This window comes from Cladophialophora psammophila (assembly GCF_000585535.1).
Source record: "Cladophialophora psammophila CBS 110553 chromosome Unknown aczJe-supercont1.33, whole genome shotgun sequence".
NCBI classification, from domain to species: domain Eukaryota; kingdom Fungi; phylum Ascomycota; class Eurotiomycetes; order Chaetothyriales; family Herpotrichiellaceae; genus Cladophialophora; species Cladophialophora psammophila.
Window position 1 is genome coordinate 313561 of NW_006912954.1, and position 23875 is coordinate 337435.

Here is a 23875-nt window from a genome sequence, read left to right on the forward strand (position 1 = left end):
TCATCAATGTGAATATCAACTCGGTGACAGTTGTATTGATGTCGGTGTTGATGCTAATGTAAATGCCAATGTGTATATACCTCTATTAATGTCAACGCCAATGCTGATGTGAGCGTTACGGTTAACGTCGACGTTGCAATGCCACGGTAATGCCGCCGCCAATGTCAACGTCACTACCAACCACGCACTCACTCGTCCACTCCCCTCGCCCTCTCTTTGGCAGAGAGCATCTCCCAGCCGGTGGCAAACTTGTCCCTCCCTTTCTTGCGCGCGTTGCCCATCTCCTGGGTCTCCTCGTCGTCGCGCACAGCGGCGAAGAGGTCATAGACAATCTTCTCGCCAACGGCGCTGTCGCCCTGGTACTCCGGGTGTCGGCGGACGAACTCGCGGATCCATTTCGCGGCCGTCCACAGCGTACCGTTGGCCCGCTTGCGGATCAGGTCCAGGTAGACGGCCAGGTGGCAGCGCGTGTCGATGTCGATGTTCACGCTGTCGAGGTACGACTCGACCAGCGGGATCAGGCCGGGGAAGCTATCGCACGAGCCGCCACCGTTGATCACCTCGTTGATCGTCATTAGCGTGTATTCCTCCTCGACCGGGCCGAATGTCGATTCGAGGGACTCTGCTGATGCTGCCGCATGGCTTGACTCGTTCGGGGTCGGCTGCTGCTGCTGCTCTGGTGGTGGTGTGGGTTCTCCACTGGATGGAAGCTCGCTGATCCCGTTCAATCGTGGGGATTGTTTTGGACTCTTCGTGGGGAATGGATCCTTTCTGAACCAGAATTTTTCCTTCATGACCGCGTCTCGGGCGTGCGCCGTCTCCATGTTCTCCATCGTGCGCGGGATCGGGATGTACAGGTTGAGGTCGAAGCTCAAAATGGCACGGGTGACGAGGACGATGAAGATGGCGAACGCCGCGTTCTCAAAGTCGGTGATCTGGATCTCCATGCTCCGGAACTCGACGCGCCAGCCGATGTCCGCGTCCGGGGGCGGTGGCTTGAACCGCATGTGTTGCCAGTTCGTGCTCTGGATGTTTTCGAAATGGTTCGAGCCTTCCGGGTCGAGGGCCCTCAAATCTTCGGAGAAAATGACGATGGGGTCGCGGATGAAGAGGTGCGCGAAATGCGTGGCGAGCAGGTCGTCCATGCCTCCGTCCAGCAGCTTCTGTTTGAGTTCTTCGTCGACGATGAGGTCAGGGTCCATGTATTCGGGCCGTAGGCGGGGATCCTGCGCGATGTACGTGCTATTGCTCGCATAACGGGATTTGGGGATTCGCCAGCGATCGTTTTTCAGGGGCACCTCACCGAGTTCCTCCGCCGTGCGGTCGTCGACAGATCGGGAAATTTGGTTCCATCGAACGTCCGTGTCGACCAGGAAACCTTTGTATATCGGCGTTGCAGCCGTGAGCGCCAGCATGATTGGACCCAGGGGAGAGAGTTGGTCGTACAGAGTTCGACCCTCACGGATATTCTTCGCTTGAAAAGTAATCTGTAAGCAGCAGCTACCCATCCCAAAAGCCATGGCATCCATGTAGACACAGTCAGGCTTCACAGCGCCTTTGCGGACGTCGTCGTCCTCGGGCCATTTGTGCAGGTCGTAATTGACTGTGGGATCATGGAATGGAGACGGGGTGTTTTTATCCTTGAAGACGGGCACGTTGATTTCCACTTTTCGGCCCCTTCGTGACCGGATATTGGCAGCCAGTGTTGGAAACCGAATGTGGGGATTGGCGATCTCGTCTGGCACGAACTGTGATCGTAAGGCTGGGCCGGAAGGAGGGTAGTCGGGCATGATAGAGTCGGGCAGCCCGAGGCGAGGGAAGGTTGTCAATGTGATTGGGAATTGGTCAGGTTCCATGTGGTTTTTGGCGAGTAGGCGCCGAAGCCTCATGTCGGACTCGACGTCGAGTAAATCTTTGAAATCGATCCCCCATGGCTTCCCAGGGGTAGCTTCGAGCATAAAGCGACCGAATTCGGGATGGAAAGTTGGAAGGGCACCACTTCGACTGAGAACCACGAGTCAATGAAGAAACAGACAATAAGTAGGTAAGGACACTGGAACTACTCACACAACGCCATCTTGCAAATTAGGGACCACGGCATCTCTCTTCGACAGTGCCTCGTCTCTCGCCAGAGATTCGAGGACATCCGCCTGGCACAACGACAGCCGCACCTTTTGTTGTTCTTGATCAATGGCGACAACGAGGTACTCGACCTGGAGGAGGGCGGATGGATCGTTTAGTAATACGGACGGACATCCGGCCGAAGGCGGAACCATACCTCGTCACCCCAAAGGAGGGCATCACGCTCTTTACCCTTGGCCTTACGCCATATTGCGAGTAATTGCTTGGACGGTGTCAGTAGGTAGAAGTTGGGATTGAAGCACATGGTGGGCACTTCAGGATGTCCTTACCTCGATACCCCATTCCCGGACCTGGTTCGCTGCCTTTTTCGCATCTGGCCAATCCAAGGCCGTCCCTAACACTCTGCACGCCGTGAATAAAAGTGGCCAGGGGGGAAAGGACCGTACAAGAGATCTTTGGTACCTACAAAAGACCCATATTGAAAATGGGGGAAGTATAGTTCAAGTGTAAGAATGGCTCCTTTTGGAAAGTTTTGCCACGAAGAAACCGGTGTAAAAATATATCAAGAGGGATTCAAAGACGGTACGATCAACCCAGAGTGCTCGACTCGGTAGTGACCAGCCAGAGCGATGGTGCCACTTCCGAAGCCATCTAGGGAAGATACATGGTGTACTTTGAGCAGAGAAGAACCATCGGGAACTTGTTGACCCTTCTTTTTCCCGCAAGGGAAATGTAGATGGTCTTTCCTCGAGAATGGAGACTAGGGCCCGAATTGCCGAATAGAACGATGAGCCAAAACCTCGACTGGTGGTGACGATTTCTTATGCAATTTTTGCTGTTTGGCAGAGACTAAACGGCAAACTTCGGGCGGAAACAGCCGCAATGTGGCAGTGACGAAAAAAATTGGGTAGGGGGCCTTTGGGAATGAAAGCCTCGAACGTGGGGTTCAACCGGGCAAGAAAAACGTCTGTATGGGGATGGAGAGAAGAGGCAAATGAGACGATGCCCGTATTTACAGCCTGAAGCCGGGAGATCTCGTGGCATGGAGTAATAGAAGAGTATTCGGGAGGATGGGAGCAGGGCCTAGAAGGGAGTAAGAAGGGAGGTCGTCCTGATCCCGTATCCTGCAAGGATTTCCAATTAGTCATCATCAATGTTGGACCGTGGCGCCTACATGGGACAAGATGGGATCAAATAGATAAAAAAGCTTTGGCTCATTCTTGCAGATGCCGCTGGGCGCCGGTGATATCCGCCAACGAGACTGCGACTCCTGCGAGCCCCGTCAGTTCGATTTTGCATCGCTTGGGCCAATCCTCTGGGAGCGGAAGGGTATGGCGTGGGGGTCTTCATATTGAGCGGCTGCATCCAATGTCACCATATCAAGAAATATATTGCGACACGAAGACTTCATGCAGATGGCTGTCTCTCCATCACGAAACCAGAGGCGGCCAAGATTCAATCACGTGATATTGATGCTCTTCCAGGCGGTTGGCCAAGGCAAACGATCCCTCGCGACACCGTTGCTTGTCTTGTATGGGAACTTGTCTTTCCTCCTGTGAGATCGAGTTTCCCATATTCGTACCTGTCAGAGCACGTTGAAATGCCCCCAATACCACAGTCTCCGGAACTCGGTCTCGACCATAATCATGTGAGCTGTCCCTCCTCCATAGACAGCCTCGAAATCCACCATCGGCGAGCTCTTGCCCATATATACAACCGAGCTTTGTTGCAAGTCTCGGAATTCTTTTTTTTTCTGTTTGCTTTTTCTTGCGCTCATATCACTCCCTCTATTTGCCTGCTGCAGCCTTGGCTGCGCGGATTTCGTCCATCTTCGCAACCCTCTTCTTGAACTCTTCATACTGGCATTTCTCGTAGCTATGTCGCTCGTTCTGTTGGCCGCAAACAGGAGGCAAGCCCACCAGTCAGTATATATTATTCTCCGCAGTTCCATCGCTCATTCATGACTGTCCTTCGTATTGGGGGTTGCTGAGCGGATGATAAAAACGCACCTCACACTTCCAGGGCAAGTACCATGTCTCGTGCCGGCATTTATTGAGAGGGATTAAAAGGTGTGCGCAGCTGTCGCGGTAGGCGAGGGGGAGTTTGGCTTCGGACATTGCTTGTCTAGATGCTGGAGCTGTAGTAGGGGGATGGCTGAATTAGCTTTCATTCCGGATCTCTCGTCGTACTAGGACGAGGAGGTTGACGAGAATAAAAGCACACATACCGGCAGCATCTCCCAGGCCGACGGCCTCTTTGACCGTTTCTATGACCGTCATCTTGAATGACGAGTCTCACCAACGGTAGCAAAAACGGGGTTGACGGCAAAGCACGGAGCTCTTGGGCCTGCGATTGATCTGGAGAGTCAGCAACAATTGGGTCCGGCAAGGTATTTGGACCAAGAACGCAGTATTTACTTCGGAGTAGAAGCGCACTCCGGAATGGGCCGCTGGTCACGAACTGCCACGTGACACCGCGCGGCGTGCGCGAAGTGGCTTATGGTCATTTTTTCGAACTCGCTCCAGGATACGCGTATTTAGTCGTTGCTCTGGATGTGGCCAATCACGCGGCCAGAGATGCCGTAAGTCGCATAAGCCATTTGTGTGAACCACCTCACCTTGATTCTCTAATAGGCTGTGGCTCAGCTTTGCTGGGGGACCATGACTCAAAAGCCTCCTGTACGGTGCACGCAGTCACCGTTCCTTCAATGTGGTAAAGTCTCCAAACTTCCATTATGCGTAGCATTGGCCAGGCGCAGATATAAATATGTACCTGTAGCCGCAACCTCAGTCGAAAGAACGCTATCCGAACATCCGTTGCCGCACTCAGACTACGCACACAACTCCGGACGAGAATTCTTCGAACCCATTCAAACTCAAACAGATATCGCGGCTCGGAAGACTTTTGCAATCAGGAAAATGACCATCACCGAATTCCAAGAGGTGAGGTCGTGCCACGCCCATTTCCCGCCTTCTTTAACACGATATCAACGAAAAGAAAGTCTATACCCACCTCCTCCTGATTCCCCCAGGCCGTGTAACAACATACGCCTCTATCGCCCGCTCCCTCAACTCTAGCCCCCGTGCCGTGGGTGGAGCGCTACGAAACAACCCGTATGCCCCAGAAGTACCCTGCCATCGTGTCATTGCGAGCGACGGATATGTGGGTGGATTCAAGGGTGATTGGGAAAAGGCTCCTTCTGGAGTCAACCAGACTATGAAACTGAAGCTGTTGAAGGACGAGGGGGTCCAGTTCACCGACGAGGGCAAATTGGTCGTCAAGGGAGGCGACGATGTATGGTACGATGGCCCGTGGGATATGCAGAGGGGAAGAGAGGCGTTGCAGATGACCATTGCGCAAAAGGACCGGACCCAAGTATGATTAATTTTGCTGTTTCGTCTGTATCTGTTTTCAAAAACCCGCGCAACTCTATTGCATGGATATGCCAATTTCATATTCAAGGCTTGTTTGATACGCCGAACCAGTCCAACACAACCAGCCCCTTACTTACATGCAAAAAGAGAAGCCAATCCATTTCCACAACCTTTTCTGAGACGGCCGACTTTATTTGCGTCTCGCCTTCTGGCACAAATCGAGTCTCTCCAATCACCGGACAGATTTTACAACAACGTAGCGCCAAAGAGTGTGAACATGGCAACGAGAGCACCGCAGACCAAAGGAGCAACCGACCACTCTGGAGTCATCATGGAAACGGCCGCGTTACTGGTGCCAGTGCTGCCAGAGCTGCCAGAGCTGCTAGTTTGAGAAGGAGCTCCACTGCCTGCGGTGGCGGTTCCAGTAGAAGCACCACCGGCATTCTGAGAGCCAGGACCAGAAAGACCAGGTCCAGTGCCGGCACCTTCAGTCATATACTTCTTCGCACCGTCAGGGATAGCCGGAAGAGAATCATCCTTGACAAGCCAGTTGGGCGACGAGTAAGCAGGGCAGCCAGATGCACCACCAGTCGAGTTATAGCCGCCATCACCTTGCGGATTGGGAGTGTTGGCGTATTGTTTTTGGAGCACACCGAAATCAGGCAACTCAGACACAGAGTTGCCATTGATTTCAACAAGACCGTAGTTGCTCGGCTCCTGAGAATATTCATACACCAAACCTCCAGAGTAAACAGGGGTCATTTGGTCGCTGTAGAGAGCCACAACCTCACCGAAGTCTCGAGTGTTGGTGTTGCAACCATATTCCGAGAGGAAGATGGGAATACCATAGCCGGTAAAGTTCTTGACCTTTTGGTCCCAGCCTGAGATGGTGAAGGACGAAGGATCACACCATGAGTAGTCGTTGAAAGCAAAGAAATCCGAGCGCTCGTCTTCCGTGCCACAGTTCATGTATTCAGCCATCTCCAGACGGTTTTCGGCCACATCAGCTGCAGAGTAGCCCACAGGAATTGTTCTGTAGCCTCGGTTCCGGATGTACTGTCTGATGTCACGAGTGACAGCCTTGACATATGGCGCAGCTGCGGAGGTCTCAGGGTCGTTGATGACTTCATTGCCAGAGAAGAAAGCCAAGGTGTTGCTATAGCCTTGGAAGGCGTCAATCGTAGCAAAGATGCTCTGAAGGTACACATCATTGTATGATGGGCTAGGGTCGGCTCGGTTCAGCGAGTACTTGGGGGTGTTGACGTCCAAGATAAGGTAGATGCCAGCATCCGCCAGAGCATTCATGCATGTGTCATGAGATGCGGTATTATCAACAGTATAGACTCGGATAGCGTTGATGCCCAACTTTTTGAACTCTGGAATGTCTCTCTGGCAGCCGTTCTCGTCGGCGATGGGGTCTGCCACGTTAGAGGAACCACCGGGTTGATAGTCGACACCACGAATGTAAAATCGGTCACTCCCAGCAAAGAAAGCTTCAGGGCTGTCAGTCAGAGCAAAAGGCAGAAGGGGACACACGAGCACGTACCATTTCCCTTCACCGACACGGGGGGCAGGCTGGTTTGCCTTTTGACAGAAGCTGCCGAAGCAGCACCTGCGCCCAAAGCGAGGGTAGCCAAAGTCGAAGTACGCATGATGATAATTGGTGACCGGACAATGTTTGATGATAAGAAGCACCCTCTTCCAAGTCCGTTTTCTGGGAGGGGTTTCAACCAAAGGGATCAGAAGAAATGGGGTTTGGATTCCGTAGAAGAAAATAAACAGGAGTTGGGATCCAAGAGAGTGAGGAATTTCCCAACAGAAGGACACTTGAGTTATTAGAAGTGAGTAGGAGGTAGCGAAGGAGGAGCGACACCCAAACGAAGTGGTGACGGCTCTTTCTTTTTGTGATGAATGAAGAGGGGGAAGCTGAAGAAGGTGAAGGGCAGGGAAACCAGAAAAAAGGCAAGATGCAAGATCGCCCAAGCTGAAGAGGCAGGAAATATTGACGCGGGCGATTGTCCATTGAGTTGATGAATTGTCCGTTGGCCCCCTGTCGCGCCTGTGCTGTGGCGGGGGGGGTACACCTCCATTGATGCCCACCAGCCCCTGTTGGGTCCCCTGTTGGGGTCCCTATGAGGTGCCGCCAACCCCCCAGGCCCAACCACTTATAATGACTCTTCGTCCGTGCCTAGAAGTCCCCACCCGCAAACCGCTTAAGATGAGGCTCCTTGGATCTTCCCACTTCCGTCTCGCCATGGGGTTCGATTGGCCATGTTTCGAATTGCGCACAAGGGGCATATTAAGCTTGTTTTGCTCAATGCGGGCACACAACCAAGATGTTCGCTTTTTCCGAACAGGCAATTCCGCTTCCAACCTCGACAAAACCGGGGGTGGATTTCTTGTGTCCAACACTCAGGCTTGTCGCTCGATGATCAAGGACGAAACCGCTGGAGAAGCCGCGTAGACCGTCCATGTCGAATGTTGGACCAAGTACGAGGTACCTAACAAGTATATCGTGCCCAGAAGAACAGTTCGCGTGCCTAGCAAATCTCCAGCTAGTACGGAGGACATTGCCGAGCACTGCACTGCCACTTTCATAACCGGAGCTTGTTTCAGGACGACTCTGTAGCCTCCAGATCTGTCTCAAGTTGCGCTCAGAGTCACACTCGGCTCTCTTGGGACCCTGTTCTTGATTTTCGAGACCGCCAATCCCTTGTATATCATTCGGTGTCGGTAAAATGATTGTCATGGGTGCCCGGTATACGTATATTAATCGAGGGAAAAGGAGGTGCTCAGATATCTTTGACTTTGATAACGAGGCCCATTTGGATATCCGTTAATCAAACGGCACCCACAAAATTCCGCTCATCTGGCCAAGTATATAGTTCAGAGTAGTGCCGCTGATAGGAAAGTATATTCGTGATCGTCGTCGATTCTGTTCCTCTGCTGCGTCTTGACCATCTCTTGGGGTTTTCAGTGATTGTCCCAGCGAGTGATGCAGGTGGACTCTGGGCATGTATGATCGTCTTCTGCGTCGATCCCAAGCGTTTCAGCCTCCCTTTTCCACGACATGTCGCCAATGCGGACGAACTCCTGCCCGTAGAAGCCCAACGCTGATGATCCCGATGGCGGTCTAACAATGTCATAAGAATTGGAAAGAACATGTGGGAGTCAGCATGGTGAGACCCAATGGGGCGAGTGTGAGAAAAGATGCGAAGAATCCAATCCAGTTGGACAAGGTCGACAATTCCAAAAGACATGCGTGGTGACAGATACAATCTGATTATGTCCTTCTACTTCCAGGCACTATCTTGGGGATCACCACATGTGTCCCCGTCCCACGGTCTCCGTGATCCTTGACCTTCGTTTCCAAGTCATTCTATCCTCCCGATTTACCAATATCCATTTCATGTACACGTTGTGTATTGCCAGCCAAAATCAAACCAAAAAAAAAGGCAAGCCCCGAAGAGGGAGTGCTTGAACGCCAAAGGCTATGCCCGTTGCAGATTGCTGATTAAAGGAGAGAAATGCCGGTGCCGTATCGTCGTTATTGCGCTGAAACCACAAACCAAAAAAAGTCACATGAGCCGCCAGGAGATGCATTGGCGAGACTTGCTTTTGAATCCCAACTCTGCCTATAGCGCAAAGAAGAGCAGTCCTCCCAGACTAGCAAAAATGGGAGCGAGACCTCCCATCCTTATCGAGGAACCACCATTTTGCAGACCAGGGCTTCCAGTGGTGGTTGCAGCGCCGGCAGCTCCAGTGGCATCACCGCTATTCGTCACCGGTGCATTGACCACCACCACTGAGGTTGACGTCTGAACTGAGCCATCTGCGGCAGTTGCGTAGTAGAGCTGGGTGGATGTGCTGGGAGTAAAGTGGACACTCAACGCAGAAGATGTCAGGGTCACCAGGCCGCCCCCGAACGTGCTGAAGACAACAGCGCCATCAGAAGTTTCGACCGGAGTTGCAGAGGGCGGAGTCGTTGGTGGAACTGTCACGGTCGTGGCTCCTGGTACAGTTGAAGCGAAGATGGCGGAAGAGAGGATAGAAGAGACACTGGCGGCCCGGGAGCTTGACTCTGAGGCAGCACTGCTCTGCGCGGGAGTGGAGGGTGTTGTTGAGGCGGTAGTGGTTGAGTTGCTTGTTTGCCTCTTCTTTGCGAGGTGTACTAGCTTGCTTGCAATAATGGGGTTCTCGGAGTGGACATGCTCAATGGCGGCACGGTCCTTGCTGAAGACACCGTCTTGGAATTTTGGGGAGAGCGCGTGGAGGACGGAATGCAGGGCAGCAGGATCGACGGTATCGAGTAACGATTGGAACGCGTCCCAGTTGATCAGTGCATTGTCATCTTCTGGAACGTGTGCAGGCGAGCTGTGGGCGCCCAGCAACAAAGTGATGAAAACGAAGGCTCTTCGCAGGCCGATCATGGCTGTCACTGAGAATTGCAGAACCAAACAATAGACGAACCAAGCGAAAGGTAAGTTCGTGCTAGATGCAGTAGTGACAAAGTGAGTGACAACGAGAAGTGGGATGAGTGGAAGACGAAGGAGAAATAAAAAGGTTGGTGCAGAGGGCTCTGAAGGCCTGGTTTTGGCTTTTGTGGCCCTTTTTCCCGCCGAGTGTCCAGTGTGCAGGGAACGCTGAGTGAGGAAGTTTCGGAGGTGGCAGTCGTAGCGTCCCAGTTCAAGAGAGTTTTTCTGCCACTAGTGACGCAGGTTGCGCAGACAAGGGAATATCGTGGCTGTTGATGATAGCCACCCAGCCAGGTGAGCCGCCCACTGCCCAGACGTGTTTGGGGGTGTGGGTTTTCCTCCTCTTCTCAGCGTGGGAACCCTGTCAGATCAGCTGCGGGCGAGGGCGGGACATGCGAGTATTCCGTCATGCGGTCCAGGACGGGTGCGCATCGAATGATGGTCTGGCAACTGGTTCCGGAGGAGGGCGAAGCAAGGACAAAAAAGTAACTGCGTACCTATGCCGTGTACCCTGTACCGAATATGAAGTAACTTCTAATTGCACCCTCGGGCGCCGAAATAATGTGGCTGAAGCAAGCAGGTAACAAGCAGAGACACAGGTGGTGATGGCATTGGGTTAGGAGAAGCCGGGCAAGAACGAATCAGCACGTGGGCGATGCAAGCAGTGCTTTTGAAAAAGTCGATGGCTAGCCGAGCAGCTAAAACATCCCCATGCGACACGCCCATGACAGCCTGGAACCTCGCAATAATACCTGTCTACGAGTAGGTGCCGAGGAGGTAGTTAGGTACAGTACTTGGTAGGTAAGTTGGGCTCGCTAGTACCGAGTAAGCTGGCCCAGGCTGGTGGTGCGCTGGTGGTGCCTGCTGGGCGGAAAGTCGGCAAAAGGAGGAGCAGCCACTATCAACCCGCCCACCATGGCCACCATCGGAGGTGCTATCCGCCTGTGCTCTTGCTCTCTTCCTCTCTCTCTCTTATCTGGTCTTTCTCATCCCTCACTCACTCACTCACTCAATCACTCACTCATTTCAGCTTTCCCTCACCCACGCCAACCTTTCTGCGAGGTACATGCTTCCGGAGCACAGAGGACTCGGTATCTCGCTTGTCTTCTCTTTACCGAGTACAACTCCTCTGCTCTCGTAAACAGCCTCTTCTTCCTGCGGCATGTTTCATATTAAGGAAGCTGGGCGTTTTTGCCACTTCCAGCCGGCGGGTGGATCCTGGCCAAACAACCCGCTTCCTCTGCTCCCTCTGGTGGTGCTGGCGTCGCTGGCGTCGCTGGCGGACCCAAGCTCTCTGGCCATGCTTGAAGCCGAGCAAATCATGGTTCCGGCCTTTTTCATCCGCCCGCCACATCGCTTGCCTTTGCCCCGTGTTGCTTGACCCGTTCCACCAGCTCGATTCGGGTGTCTGAGACACGTCGTCTCCAAATCCATCGTCTTTCAGCTCCATGCCCTCCGTCATGCATCCTGCTTCCTGCATCACTGGCTTGCCGGGTGAAACACCCTGTTACGTTCAACTTCCTGTTTCACCGAACCTTTCCTACGAGAACGCTCAGCGAATTCTGTCATATTGGATTTTGTCTGAACGCGTGACAAGTCCCAAATCTATGTATCAGAGAGCCCAGAAGATAAGACCCGCATGGGCAACCCGGGGATTGAGCTTTTCCTTGCTACCGGATAGAGTTTTCTAGGCCAGAGTGGTTGCATTCGAACAACGCATGAACAACTTGCTGATTTAGAGAAGCCATTCGATCACACGCCCTCTTCCGCTCTACATGGCCGGTCGGTCTGTGGTCTAGCCGGGCTGATTTCTATTTCTGTCTGGAAACTCTGCAGATCGTATAAATGTGTGTCACCATAACTTGCAGACGACAGGACGGGATTGGCACTGACGACTGGTACCTTGCATTGTCATCCTAAACCTGCAGAGCACATGAAGAAAGTTGGCAGATCATCTGCTGTTTCGGCCTTAGCGGAGGATCACGCCCAGTCTCTTACAAAAAATCATACGAGTTCTCGAAGCCCTCCAATTGCATGGTGCAGGCTTCTCTTTCACCTTCATGACACCAATTTGCATCACTCTGTTAACAGGGTGAACTTGAGCAAATCTCTCTCAACGACCTGCTCCTTTTTCGCCATCAATTCCTCCATATCCCAAGTGGCAGAGATCAGCCTCCCACCCAGCCAACTGAGATCCCTGATCTGTTTACTGAGAAACACACAGACCGCTCCACAGAGATCAACCTCATCTGTCATGTCTATGGGAGCAAATCAGTCATGCACAGTGGTGAAATACGTCTTTCAAGAAGACTGTATGCCAGACAGCCAGATAGAGCAAGACAACTCACAAGGCAAAAACTCTTCCGGCATATTCCCGCGTGCCATCCTCGTCATGACCGCACCTGGGTGAAGCGCGAGACTCACCAAACCTTCCCCAGAGTATTGTTCATGGAGATACTCGACCAACCGAATCTGCGCAAACTTGCTGACGGTGTAGCCCGTGTTCGCAATCGGCCCTCGTCTGATGCAACCTGCGATGGAGCCAATCGCCATGAATCCTTTTGCTCCGTCTTCCGTCTGTAGCAGTAAGGGAACAAAATAGTGTGCAGCGAGGTAGGTCCCCAGCGCGTTGACTTCAAAGGCTCGTTGCACCCATTCCGGGCTCCCTCGATCCATCTTCGTGATTACTGGCCCGGCGTAGCCGGCGTTGAGGACCAACACGTCTAATCGCCCGCAATGGGTTCTCACGTAATCTGCTAGAGCTTCTACAGCGGTCGCTTTTGAGACGTCGCATTCAACTATATCAATCTCGCCCAGGGGATTGATCCGGTTTACTTCGGCGGCCACAACCTCCAAGTCGCTGATTGTCCGAGACGATATGACCAGTCTTGCCACCCGGGCCCGCGCAAAGCAGTAGGCGACATGCTCGCCTATTCCACTGGAGGCACCGATGATGCAGACCGTGAACCCATCTTCCAATCTAACGGTCGCAGGGTCGAGTGAAGGTGGGACGGACTTGTGGTTGGTCTTGGTGAATCCGTCCACGGCGGCGACGCGAGGGTCCATGCCAATGAATGTGAATGCTTCTGTAGCGAAATGATGTATCGTGTTGCTGAGGTGTGGATGGTTGCGGGAGGGCCGGGGTAATTGCGACAGCAAGACGTCTCTGTACTGGTACTCGGTATCTCGCAAAGGGTGTCTCGAGCAACCCCGAGCCAGAACGTGGTATGTCGGCCTTTGTGTTTTTATAATAGTGAGAAAAGTCGTTCAAAGGTCAAGGGATGGGAGTGCGCCCACCCAAGCAAGATGGTGTAACCACAGACGGCGCGAATCCCCCCCCCCCCCCGGTTGGACACTGGTGACACGGTAGAATAATCCTAGGTTGTTTGACGCTTGGAATAAATATGCAGGGTCTGCTGCAGAGCCACACGTCTGGACTTATCAACGACTACAAAGAGTTAGTACAGGCCGCTCTCAGCAGTCGTGGAGAAGTATTTCCACCGGGCGACGCTGAAAAAGGAAACCCGTACACGCGCACACTATGTAACAACGCACAGATAACGTCGGTCGTCCGAGCAAGACGCAATTAACCCAAGGGAAAAGAGCCGCCACCACCCTGCGAGACGGCGGGATTTGTGGGGGAGTTGAGACGCTATTATTGAACTTGATATCTACCTCCCTATGTATATATCTACCTACCTACTCGCAGAGTAGAGAGGTATCCGCAGGCCCGGATCACCTCCCTATGATTAATAGTAGTCACGCGGGCGCTTGGCCAAAAGCCCAAACCAGAGGTGAGTATGTTAATTAAACCTTATACTTAGTGCCCCGTGCTCCGTATTACCTAGATGGGCACTTGAGGTACCACGCGCGGAGGCCCTTGGCAGTAGCCGCAACCGTTCTAGGGGGCCGGATGTACCCAATCCCTCCCTAAGGCTTTTGGCCCCCCCAACCCCCCCAACCCCCTACAGCCTTGCGCCATCATCCAACACTGCGCCTCAGTCAACTTGAATAACTAACTAATATGGGATGCATACCAAGCCCGCTCGCTTCCTGTGTATCTGTCTACTCGTAGGTGCGTGAATTTGATGGGGTGGGGCTGGGTTGGGTTGATAGAGCCATCGAGCGAGAGAGAGAGAGAGAGGCTCAAAAATTATGAGCATTGTCTAGGCTCTCGTCGGATTCGCGATCGAGAAAGAAAAGGCCTAAGCGTTAAAAAAAATAAAATCTGGCACGGACGAGCAAGGTTCACATTCCAATTTAGATTCCAATCCTCCAATTAACTACTTGGACAAAGAGATGCTATCAATCTGTGCTGCGGCTGGTTCAGCGTTGAGCCTCCAGGATATCAAACGAGCAATAACAACGACGACAGCGACAACAAGTAAGAACAAAAGAAGAACGAGTCGTTTTACCTAGCTAACTCCCTCCACCCACACATAATGGATTTGCAAAATGCCTGTTGAAGGCAATGCGAATCGAAAGGGCCGATGAAGTCTCCTTTCCCATGCTTCATTTCCTTCCTCCTTCCCTTGTCTTGTCCTGTTTTCTCTTCTTTTTCTTTCTTTTTCATTTTCATTTTCACTCATACTGATTCGGGTTAGCGACTGTTTTTCCGGACACCATTTCTGGGCTACCCTCGTCGTCGTCGTCGTCGTCCTCTTCTTCCTCTTCGTCTTCCTCCTCCGCTTCGGCATCTTCATCGGCTTCCCCTTTGTCTGCCCCTTCATCTTGGCCCGGCTCGTTCTGCCTGTTTACTGCCACCACCCCTTGATCGACAGGGTAATGCTCTGGCTCTCCATAGCCAAGATGGAGATTCGTGTGCCCAGCGTACATGTTTTGTTCGAATCCGGCTGTGTAGCGATGCATGTTGGGGTACTGGCCATAGACGTGAGCGGGCGCGTAGGGTATCGCGAAAGAGGTTTCGACTTGTAACTGCTCTCCGTATGTTCCCCCTGACCAGGGTGGTGCGTATTGCTCGATATTCGGTGAGGTAAATCCCCGATCGGCACCGTTGAGGGCACTGTAGGGAATGTCAGCTTCATTGCCTGTCTCAAGATTCGTTGTTTTATGAGACACACCTCTGGCCAGCCCGTGCGAGGGGCGATTGATGGGTGTTAGTCGAAGGGGGGCATCGGCCAGGAATCGCTGTCTGACTTGATTCCCCTTGACGCGATTCATGACTGCAATACCTGCCTGTTTTACAGCATTCGTCGCACTTCCTCCCGGGTCTTTTGTTTCGGCACTGAAAAAATGGCTATTAGTTCAGGTCCTCAGATCCCTCAGGCAGACGCACTTTACGATGGCCAGTGAAACAATTGTCACAACTTTCTAGGTCCCTCGTTTGTGGTGTCACCGGGACAAAGTTGTCATCCCTTCTGCGTCGTGAACCGTCACGGTCCTTTTGGGGACGCTGCATTTGACCACGCTCATTCGCAGGCTCTGCCATTCTTGTCGAGAAATCAGCCCACAGTGGAGTGAATATAGATACAGTGGGCAATGTGCTTTTGTGAATTGCGAGGTTCCTTTATTGATGGACTGCAGGATGGAGCTTTGAGAAGCTTTGAGAAAAAACAGACTCGACAAAGTCTACAAGAGAGAGAGAGAGAGAGAGAGAGAGAGAGAGAGAGAGCCTCCATCAGCTGTAGTCGGGGGAAGAGGCTTATAGGAGCCCTTCAGAGGCGGCCGGAAATCTCCCTCCAAAACCCCCCCAAGGTTACCTCCCCATTTGGTTGGGCTGCATGTCCATTGTACTGTCGAAACCAGAGTGAGGCGACGAGACGCGCAGAAGCAGCTGGGGAGGGGCTGTGCGGACATTTCTCTTTCTGGAATGTGAAAAAGAAATCGGGCAACATCAAGAGCTCTGGGGTGCTCTCGACAACAAAGCCATCGTAGGAGCATTACCAAAGCCTCACCATGAGAACATGAACTCCAAAATTCGCTGGTCTCCCATGATCACATAGACCACACCGTCGCCTCTTGCAAGTGGATACTCTCCTTTTTCGCACTTCTCTCTTCTCCAGACACAATTTCCTCGGCGTTCGCATGCCGTCGTCATCGAGAAACACTGCTGTCTCCCTGGTAGTGTGCGATTCAGGCTGTCGACTTTCTTGCGACCCCGGTTTGCGACATGATAGCCTTGGGCTAGATCGAATCCGTGAGGTCTGACATGCAGGATGTGTCCCCGCTAGCACTTGGTCTTTTCCTCAACGCAGTGGTGCCAAATGGGCCGATGTCAAGCATCGAAGACTGCACCAGACTCTGATGGAACATGTTGGGCTGCTCAAGCAAAACCAACAGGCACTCCACATAGCCGTGTGAAAGCTAGAACGGACAGAACCACCCGCTACTGCAACTGTAATTTGGCCGTTACTCACCGCCATGCCTAACCAACCTTAACCAAGCCCCCACAGCCCGCGGATGGTGCTGGGTTGCCGCGCATGTAAAAGTCCCGTCACGCGGAGTTTTTGAGTCGCGAGACAACGTCCAATGGAACTCTATTTGTGGCATTGATTCGGTTAGGTTCCAAGGCACTTGATGGACGAGAGCAGAACCAAGTGGGCTTGGAGCCAAATACAGCCGGAGAACGCCTGGAGTTTCGCGTCTGAGAGGGTGGAGCCATCTCTGAGTGGACCAGCATTCAAGGTCCGGGGGTTAAAGGAGAGGTTGCCTTTTTGCCTTGGAACGGCCATGAACAAGTGGTGGTGCGATGGATTGAAGGGATATGCAGGTGGCTGGAAGGAATCCTCGAAATGCGCTTTGACTTCCGGACGTCGCAGGCCACATGGCATCAGAATATTGGTGAAGATATGGATTGGGAGGTAAAATGTCTTTGCAAAACAGACGGGGCGTTGAGAGGGGCCTATGCCAACAACAAAGACAGCCCTTACCCACGGCGACGGTCAAAGTGTTTCACGAGGCCGTGTAGAGGGATCGCGAGCACTCCTGGTTTGTCGATTGGGGACGTTGCCTGAAACGCGTTAGCACAACATCCGCATGTTGCCGTACCAGGGAGTAAGGACAGGGACTAGAGAAGCCCAGATTTGCGGTCAGGCGTTTGTCTCATTACCAAGTTCGTGCACTCACGCATGCGCCTACCTTCAAAGGACGCTGAGCAAGTCACATTGTGTTCTCTCCTTATTGAAAGGCGAAAGCGCCAGCCTCAATGATGTTAAATGTTTGAATATCTTGCATTTGCTGTTGGCTGTGCCATGGAACCATTGGGCGATGGGAAGCAAAGAGGAAATGCACCGATTGGTAGCACAGACGTGTCAGGCGTGGATACCATTTGCTTCTTCGAGGCCCTTTCACCCCGGTCACCGGTTGGCGCCGCAGATCCCTTTTCGAACACGTTGATTCGGCCATGATGCCACTGCGGTAGATGGAATAAGCTTCGCGATTGGCGAAATGAACGATGTTAATCCGAAGGTCAGTGTGGTGGTCAGGCACAACCTTAACTTGGACCGTAACATCTGGAGCCTAACTACTTTCAAAGATGATGTAGAGGCGGAACGATAAACTCTTGTAGAAATCATTAGCTAGGCCAGGCATAGGCTTGTACTTTCGAAGATATCGCGAAGAATGGAAAGAGTATACCTCACCTGAAACTCCGCTCAGGCTTTGCGTCCCGGATGCTGGCAAGAGATCCGGCTTCGATGTCGGAGCACCATCGCCTAGAGACGGGAAGGGATAGTCGCGTACAGGAAGATGTGAAGCAGTCACAGTCACTGGAGTGCAAGGCATGTGTAACGTACCTAGATCACATGACAACCATTAGGCCCCACAGTTTAATGTATATACTGGTATATATATATATTATATATACCCCGAACTGTGCTTTGTCCCTTACCATTTTCGTTCAGGAAAGGGAGCGAGGCCGCTTTACTCGGGCACGTGACGGATGCCCGGCCGAGCACGGGAGAGTGTCGCGGGAGCTATGGCAGAGTATGGGGAAGCGCGCTCGAGCACTGGGCGAGCCGTAGGGAGCTTGTCTGATGCCGTTCTCAGAAGCCAGTTCGGGCTCAGGGGGGCCCCTTTGAGCCTCGACTATGAGCCTATACAATAATACTCAGCGGCGAATCTTGACCTCTCCAAAGTCCAGTTCCGTTTCGAGACCTGAGCATCTCGCCACTCAACGTGAGTCGTGACAAAGTCATTCGGAGCTGTGGCTGTGGGATCCTGAGTACCGCTTAGCGAGCCCTGAGGCTTGCCCTGAGCAGCCCGAGCATAACCTCGAGTGCGTGAAACGGGCCCACAACTTGGCCCCCGGGTTCCCAGTTTTCTGTCTTTCAAAGCTCGGAAGGGCCATATTGCGCACCCTCCCGCTCGGCTATACATGACGCATTCATGAGGCCCCTTTCCGGGCCAGGCTGTTGCCTGCTGAGCCTGTCACGAGTATCAAGGTAGTACGCATCCAGAGGAAGAGGCTTCTGCCTAGCAAAGTCCTCACGAGCCTCCCTCGAGATCGTAATTTGGTTTCGCCATGCTGGGTAGGCTTATTCTTGTTTCAATCTTCCTAGGGCCTGTGTAAGTTGCCAACTTACATTCCCAACTCTCGCATGGTCTGCTAATAGACATAAAGAATGGGAATCTTCGACCTCGGATTTTTCCCTTCGTTGTTCCGTTCCCAGAAAGGAGCCATACTTCCCAACGACGAACGTGTCAATATCCCCTCTTGCCCACCCCAAACTTTCAACGATATGGAAAGACACAACCCTCGCAATGGATCAATAGTATTTAGTTACCCGTCCACTGGTGGTATTCTGGTCCGCTCAGCTGGACCCGTCGAGCTGGAAGACGAGTTTTGTAAGCGGTTTGGGCGAATTGGGCCTCAGTGGTGGGCGACTAAGGCTGAGCTGATGGACGCAGAGCTTGGGGAGGGTAGTGATGCTGCCAAAAAGAAATTGGCGAAGAGAGTCGAAACGGGCTGGCCGAGCTCGAGACAGGGAGTTTGGGTTCTTGAGTACGACCTGGAGGATCGAGCTCATTACGAACTAAGAATGGGAGCGTCACTGCTCAACAATTGCCTTAATATGGATGAGAGGTGTAAGATCATTGAAGATCTCGGAGGAACTTTCTATTCTAACCCAGATGACTGTGAGGCTCCGCCCACTGCCCCACGAGGAGAGAACTTTGGGATAAGATACTTGTCGCATTATTGAGCTTTTGACCACTGATACAGCCTACGCTGTTTCACGCGGCCTTCTGGTAGTCGTCAAGAATGCCAGGAATTCCTAATGTAGAGGTTTTGCGGGTATGGCTAGGCCAGAGTCGCTGTCGAGTGGCAACGATGTTGTACGGCCGTCTTCCTGTATGCCTTCGCCACACACACACACACACACACAGAGCCGCCTGGCACCTGGCCTCTCTTGTAGCCTTCTGAAGACCGGTCATTTGCAGTCATCTGTAGGCAACAAGTAGGCACCTGAGACAGGCGAATCGCTAGTAGGAATAGGCACCTGAGACAACAGGTTCAGTTGCCTAGTCAGATAGGGTTTACCAGGTCAACAGATAAGGTTGTCCTGAATGGGTAATGTGGGACAGGGTTGCAAGGATCCCGACGAGGCTTTACAATATTGCAACACCAACGTCGTCACGCAGGACGTAGGCCAAGGCCTATGACGACGAGGTCGCCAGAGCACTCCTGGTCACAGGTGCCTAATATCCAACACCGGGACCTCCTAGCAACCTGCAGCCAATATTGGCTAAATGGGCGTAAAGGTATCAATCAGGAATAAGTGGCACGGCGAAATAGGTATCTACCAGCTCGATTGATAACCACAAATTAAGATAGAATGGGAAGTTGAGGAGTTAGCTCGATCGGCCAGGTGGCAGGTGCAATGACACGGTGTGCATGTGACTTTCATTGAGTCATGGAACTCAAACCCCATGTTATACCTGACTCAGGAAGCTTCGGCTCGCTCCTTGGAGACCTTGTCGTCGCACTTGTTAGTTAGCCTTCCTTCATACTAGAATTCATATTACATTGAGATCGCTCCGGTGGTTCCGTGACACCGTGATATTGTAACAGAGCACTTCAGGGTTCGGCGTGCACGTGCAACAACGCACAGAGGCCTGTCCAGCAGATCGGGAATCGAGAACGCGTTTCTGGTTGATACTGACAAAACAACACCACCAACACCACTCAGAGGAGCAGCGGCTAAGGCTACGAACACCTAGCACAGCGGGAACTTCGAGGAACAGGACAGGACTGATAGAAAACACTCAGGAATTAGGTAGATAGCGCCAAAAAGCCATGGAATTCATGATACTCTGCTCAAACTCGTAAAAAAATGGTACACTGCCAGCACTGTAAACTGTTCCGCACCCCCTTCTCTGCCAGCCCATTTAGGTTTGACATGTGACCTGACAGATCTCTGCCTGCCACCGCTCTACCAGCCCAGCACAGCCCATCACAGCACAGCCACCTCGCCTTGTTACAGTATCGGGCCTTAGACTCGTTTATCGTAACATTCTTTGAATTTTATGATTGGCCGGCGCTTTAGCTTATAACCTAGCCAATCAGGGCGTAGCCCCGATATCGGGTCTGAGGACTGAGACAACCTGAGCCCGAATAGTCTTCTACGAACGGGCATCAGGCAGCGCTTCCTGTGGCTCGGGCGAGGAGTAGCGACATCCCCTTTCCTTTTGGCCAACTTATAACGAATGAGGGAGAATAACATAGAAAAACGTTAGAACCAGGGTGGGGGAAGGTAATTATTCCACAGGTTATCCTCCTGAGCATGAAGCCCAGTTTTGCACCCCTAGGGATGAACATTTGCGGTGGCCAACTGAGGCATATCCAAGAAGAATCAAATAAGGGGTCAAATTTAACACTCCGAGCCGTAGGAATCGGAAACGGATTCGGATTCAAGAGAGTCGGTAACTCGAAGTCTTGCGCATGACCTTCGCTTGTCCAAAGACTAAGTTAAGTTAGGGTTATTCGACTCTCCGCAACGTCAACGCAGATTACAAGATCGATTAAACAGAGCTCCGTTCACCTATGCCTACCACTTCACGATAGAATGTTTCGTCAAGTTCTACATCCTCAAATGGATGCAAGATTGTGCCTTGGCAAGTATCCTCTTCGAGACAGACCCAATTCTAGCACATGAGCCTGAAGAGAAAGAGCCAGGAAAAGCATTCACCGTGACTTTGGGCTACCGTGACTTAGTATGTAAAGTAGTAATCTGGGTGCGAGTCTCCGAGAATTCGGAGTTGATCAGCAGGCTCCAGACCCGCCACTGGCTCCAGGACCCTGCGTCGGTATTCTGTTTCGCCCTTCTCTGCATTGCGCCTTCTGAGCCAGAAAATGGTGACAGCTGCCAAGACAAGGGAAGTGATATTTAATGACATGAGGAATCTCGACGCAAAGCGGTAATAAGGCGCCTGGGACGTGGGGAAAATCCAAGTACTGACAATGCCGCCTACGTTGGTACTGATGAAAGCCATGGCAATGGCAGTGGCACGTCTGGTGCGCGCGGCAGTGTTGTTTGGCACCCAGCAGACGAGACAGGGCGAGGCGGAATAGACCCCCGTGATCATCAAGAAGAGAGAAGTATAGCGCGACCCTATGCTTCGGCACTTGTAGAACATGACAAACCCAACAAGCGCGATGATCCAGGTTCCGATGGCTGCGAGTCCTCGTTGTCGATATTTATCAGACATATAGGCCGTGAACAGGTTGACAATGAACGCCGCGATGAAGGGTGGAGCTGTCAAGAGCTGGGTTTGTGTCTCGTTGTACCCAAAGCCTTTGACAATCGACGGTGTAAAGTACGCTAGGCCGTACAAGCATGCTCCGGCGCCGAAAAGCTGGAACACCATGAGCCATACGTGCACACTGGCAAAAGCTGACGCGACGGATTTGAGGTCGACACTTTCGTGGCTTTGGAGGTCAACGTCAAGCTTGAGTCGCTCTTCGCATCTAGCGGCTTGCTCCGCAGTGAACGTGTGAACCTGGCGTGGATTGTTTGGAAGCAAGAAGAAGGAGCCGAAACCGATGAGGAAGGTAAGAATGCCCTCCAGACAAACTATCAGTCATTGAGAGTCAGCGCCAATTGAAAGCAGGTTTGGGCGAAGAGATGGTGAGAGCTCACAGATCCATTGCCAGCCACGCATGCCTCCAACACCATCCATCTGAATGATTGCCGCCGCGAGTAGTCCGGAGAAAGCTCCAGCGGCCGAAGTTGCAGCAAAAAATAAGGCAACTCGGAGCTGCAGCTCATGTCGACGATAGAAAAATGAAAGATATAGTACTATGCCGGGGAACAAGCCTCCTTCGAGAAGACCAAGGAAGAAACGACAAGCGATGAGACCGTCATAGTTGTGGACTTGGCTTTGGAGTGTTGTGACAATACCCCATCCCGTGCAGAGGGTCGGAAGAAGAATCTTTGGACCGATCTTTGAGAGAAGGAGGTTGGAAGGCAGCTCGGCGAGAATGTACGGCACGTAGGTGACCGTAAGTGCTTTGAGAACACATCATTTAGCGCCCAAACTTTAAGGGGTTTCGCGTCTTACCGGTCTGATATTGGTGGTCTGTGAGGTGTAGATCCGCTTGTAAACCAGCCTGAACATCACTCAATAAAGCCGACACGGCGAGAAACCAACGGTCACAAAAATCACTCACCACCCGAGCATTTCCAATATTGCCACGATCCAAGAAAGACATGAGAAAAAGCAGCGCCACCACCGGTATAATAATCAAGTCCAGCTTCAGCAGCATCTTTCGGTCGAATGCTGAAAGCTCTTGATCAGCCAACACCGTGGTATCGAGTGGAATAGAGCCATGGCAGTTGTTCTTTTCTTCCCCCACTTCAACGTGCTCACTGCATGTCTTTTCCGTTGTGAAAGAACCAGCCATGTCGGAATAAGCTGCGGCGATCTGTTCCCAGCAAAGGAATCCCAAGGTTGTAAGGTAAGACAGTAGGCCGTGATCTCAGATAGCGGTTCAGCCTTTTATTGCCGAAATTGCTCCCTTTAAAGCTGAGATGCTTAACGCAAGTTCCGCTGGGCTAACACAACTCCGGATTACCCCACGAAGACCATGGAATCCCGATCTGGTATGTCGGAAGCGGGGATCGCGATTTGCGGTTAGTCGGGAGCGGCAAAAGCTTCGCCTGTATTGTTCAAATTATTCCACGATTATGGCTTTGTTTTGCCGGGTCGGAAGAAAAAGGTTTCGTAAGCAGCATCAACTGCCAACTCCGAGCAATGATTTCCGTCACTCTAACTGGACTTGGTGCATTCTTTTGACCCAGCTTTGACCCAGCTTAAAAAAAGGCGAGTGTCAGGGTTTTCCACTCTGTCAAAGGGACTCGTGAGGTGCTAAGCTGTCTCGTAAGCCTCAGTAGATAGTTACCTTTGAGCATGCGAGCGAGAGGTCCACGTCTAACTCTTGAGCTGCAATTGATAGGATCCGACGCCTCGGAATCGCCATATAGTCCGAGTTCTTCCATAGTTCACAGTGCTAAACTGCAGAATGTTCGTCTGCCAAACATGCATGTGCTAAGTTACAGCTGGTCTCCATCAGGAGGAAGGTTTGGCTCAGCTCAATAAGTGCTCGGAATCTCGGCCATCCCCTTGCCCAAAGTCAATCTCCGCGACAGAGTGGACCTCGCGGCGAGGTATTCTGTGAATGGAGTCAGAGTTTAGGCCAATAGAGCTTTTATGATATGCAATTGAATCTTCTTGGATAACCCCCCTGCAAGAAATGAAAAGGAGGCGAAAAAGGCTCCTCATCTATTATGCCAAGGTCAAAGGATACCGAATGAAACGTAAGTCTCTAGGTCAAGAAAAGGTTTATGACGATGAGAAAGGACAAAGATTGAAACCTGCGATCAGCAATCAGGGCCCAAAAATCTGGGGGAGCCTAACGAGGAAGAAAGGCTGCCTTGATCGTAACGCGTCTATAACAAGGCGGCTCACATCCCATGGGGAGAATTT

At 52.1% G+C, this 23875-nt stretch overlaps 9 protein-coding genes across 9 annotated transcripts; 2 read left to right on the forward strand and 7 right to left on the reverse strand.

Annotated features, from left to right (window-relative positions):
• Nucleotides 1-188: 188 nt before the first annotated feature.
• Nucleotides 189-2559, reverse strand: A1O5_12424 (glutamate-cysteine ligase; the record flags this gene model as incomplete). The annotated part of the gene is made up of 5 exons (XM_007752993.1): nucleotides 189-2004; nucleotides 2068-2213; nucleotides 2279-2344; nucleotides 2412-2484; nucleotides 2549-2559. 5 exons carry the CDS (start codon nucleotides 2557-2559, stop codon nucleotides 189-191), a joined length of 2112 nt encoding a protein of 703 aa, XP_007751183.1.
• A 1310-nt stretch (nucleotides 2560-3869) lies between these two features.
• On the reverse strand, nucleotides 3870-4361 carry A1O5_12425 (NADH dehydrogenase (ubiquinone) 1 beta subcomplex 7; the record flags this gene model as incomplete). The annotated part of the gene is made up of 3 exons (XM_007752994.1): nucleotides 3870-3971; nucleotides 4092-4236; nucleotides 4306-4361. 3 exons carry the CDS (start codon nucleotides 4359-4361, stop codon nucleotides 3870-3872), a joined length of 303 nt encoding a protein of 100 aa, XP_007751184.1.
• A 639-nt stretch (nucleotides 4362-5000) lies between these two features.
• Nucleotides 5001-5463, forward strand: A1O5_12426 (methylated-DNA-[protein]-cysteine S-methyltransferase; the record flags this gene model as incomplete). Its single annotated transcript, XM_007752995.1, has 2 exons — nucleotides 5001-5024; nucleotides 5080-5463. 2 exons carry the CDS (start codon nucleotides 5001-5003, stop codon nucleotides 5461-5463), a joined length of 408 nt encoding a protein of 135 aa, XP_007751185.1.
• Nucleotides 5464-5702: 239 nt separating this feature from the next.
• A1O5_12427 (1,3-beta-glucanosyltransferase gel1) lies at nucleotides 5703-7108 on the reverse strand (the record flags this gene model as incomplete). The annotated part of the gene is made up of 2 exons (XM_007752996.1): nucleotides 5703-6949; nucleotides 7003-7108. The coding sequence occupies 2 exons, from the start codon at nucleotides 7106-7108 to the stop codon at nucleotides 5703-5705; spliced, it is 1353 nt and encodes a 450-aa protein (XP_007751186.1).
• Nucleotides 7109-9091: 1983 nt separating this feature from the next.
• A1O5_12428 (uncharacterized protein) lies at nucleotides 9092-9886 on the reverse strand (the record flags this gene model as incomplete). The annotated part of the gene is made up of 1 exon (XM_007752997.1): nucleotides 9092-9886. The coding sequence occupies one exon, from the start codon at nucleotides 9884-9886 to the stop codon at nucleotides 9092-9094; it is 795 nt and encodes a 264-aa protein (XP_007751187.1).
• A 2121-nt stretch (nucleotides 9887-12007) lies between these two features.
• A1O5_12429 (uncharacterized protein) lies at nucleotides 12008-12997 on the reverse strand (the record flags this gene model as incomplete). The annotated part of the gene is made up of 2 exons (XM_007752998.1): nucleotides 12008-12189; nucleotides 12280-12997. 2 exons carry the CDS (start codon nucleotides 12995-12997, stop codon nucleotides 12008-12010), a joined length of 900 nt encoding a protein of 299 aa, XP_007751188.1.
• Nucleotides 12998-14512: 1515 nt separating this feature from the next.
• On the reverse strand, nucleotides 14513-15112 carry A1O5_12430 (uncharacterized protein; the record flags this gene model as incomplete). The annotated part of the gene is made up of 1 exon (XM_007752999.1): nucleotides 14513-15112. One exon carries the CDS (start codon nucleotides 15110-15112, stop codon nucleotides 14513-14515), a length of 600 nt encoding a protein of 199 aa, XP_007751189.1.
• Nucleotides 15113-18413: 3301 nt separating this feature from the next.
• On the forward strand, nucleotides 18414-19168 carry A1O5_12431 (uncharacterized protein; the record flags this gene model as incomplete). Its single annotated transcript, XM_007753000.1, has 3 exons — nucleotides 18414-18457; nucleotides 18513-19027; nucleotides 19113-19168. 3 exons carry the CDS (start codon nucleotides 18414-18416, stop codon nucleotides 19166-19168), a joined length of 615 nt encoding a protein of 204 aa, XP_007751190.1.
• A 1932-nt stretch (nucleotides 19169-21100) lies between these two features.
• Nucleotides 21101-22793, reverse strand: A1O5_12432 (uncharacterized protein; the record flags this gene model as incomplete). Its single annotated transcript, XM_007753001.1, has 3 exons — nucleotides 21101-21963; nucleotides 22030-22398; nucleotides 22451-22793. The coding sequence occupies 3 exons, from the start codon at nucleotides 22791-22793 to the stop codon at nucleotides 21101-21103; spliced, it is 1575 nt and encodes a 524-aa protein (XP_007751191.1).
• Nucleotides 22794-23875: the final 1082 nt, after the last annotated feature.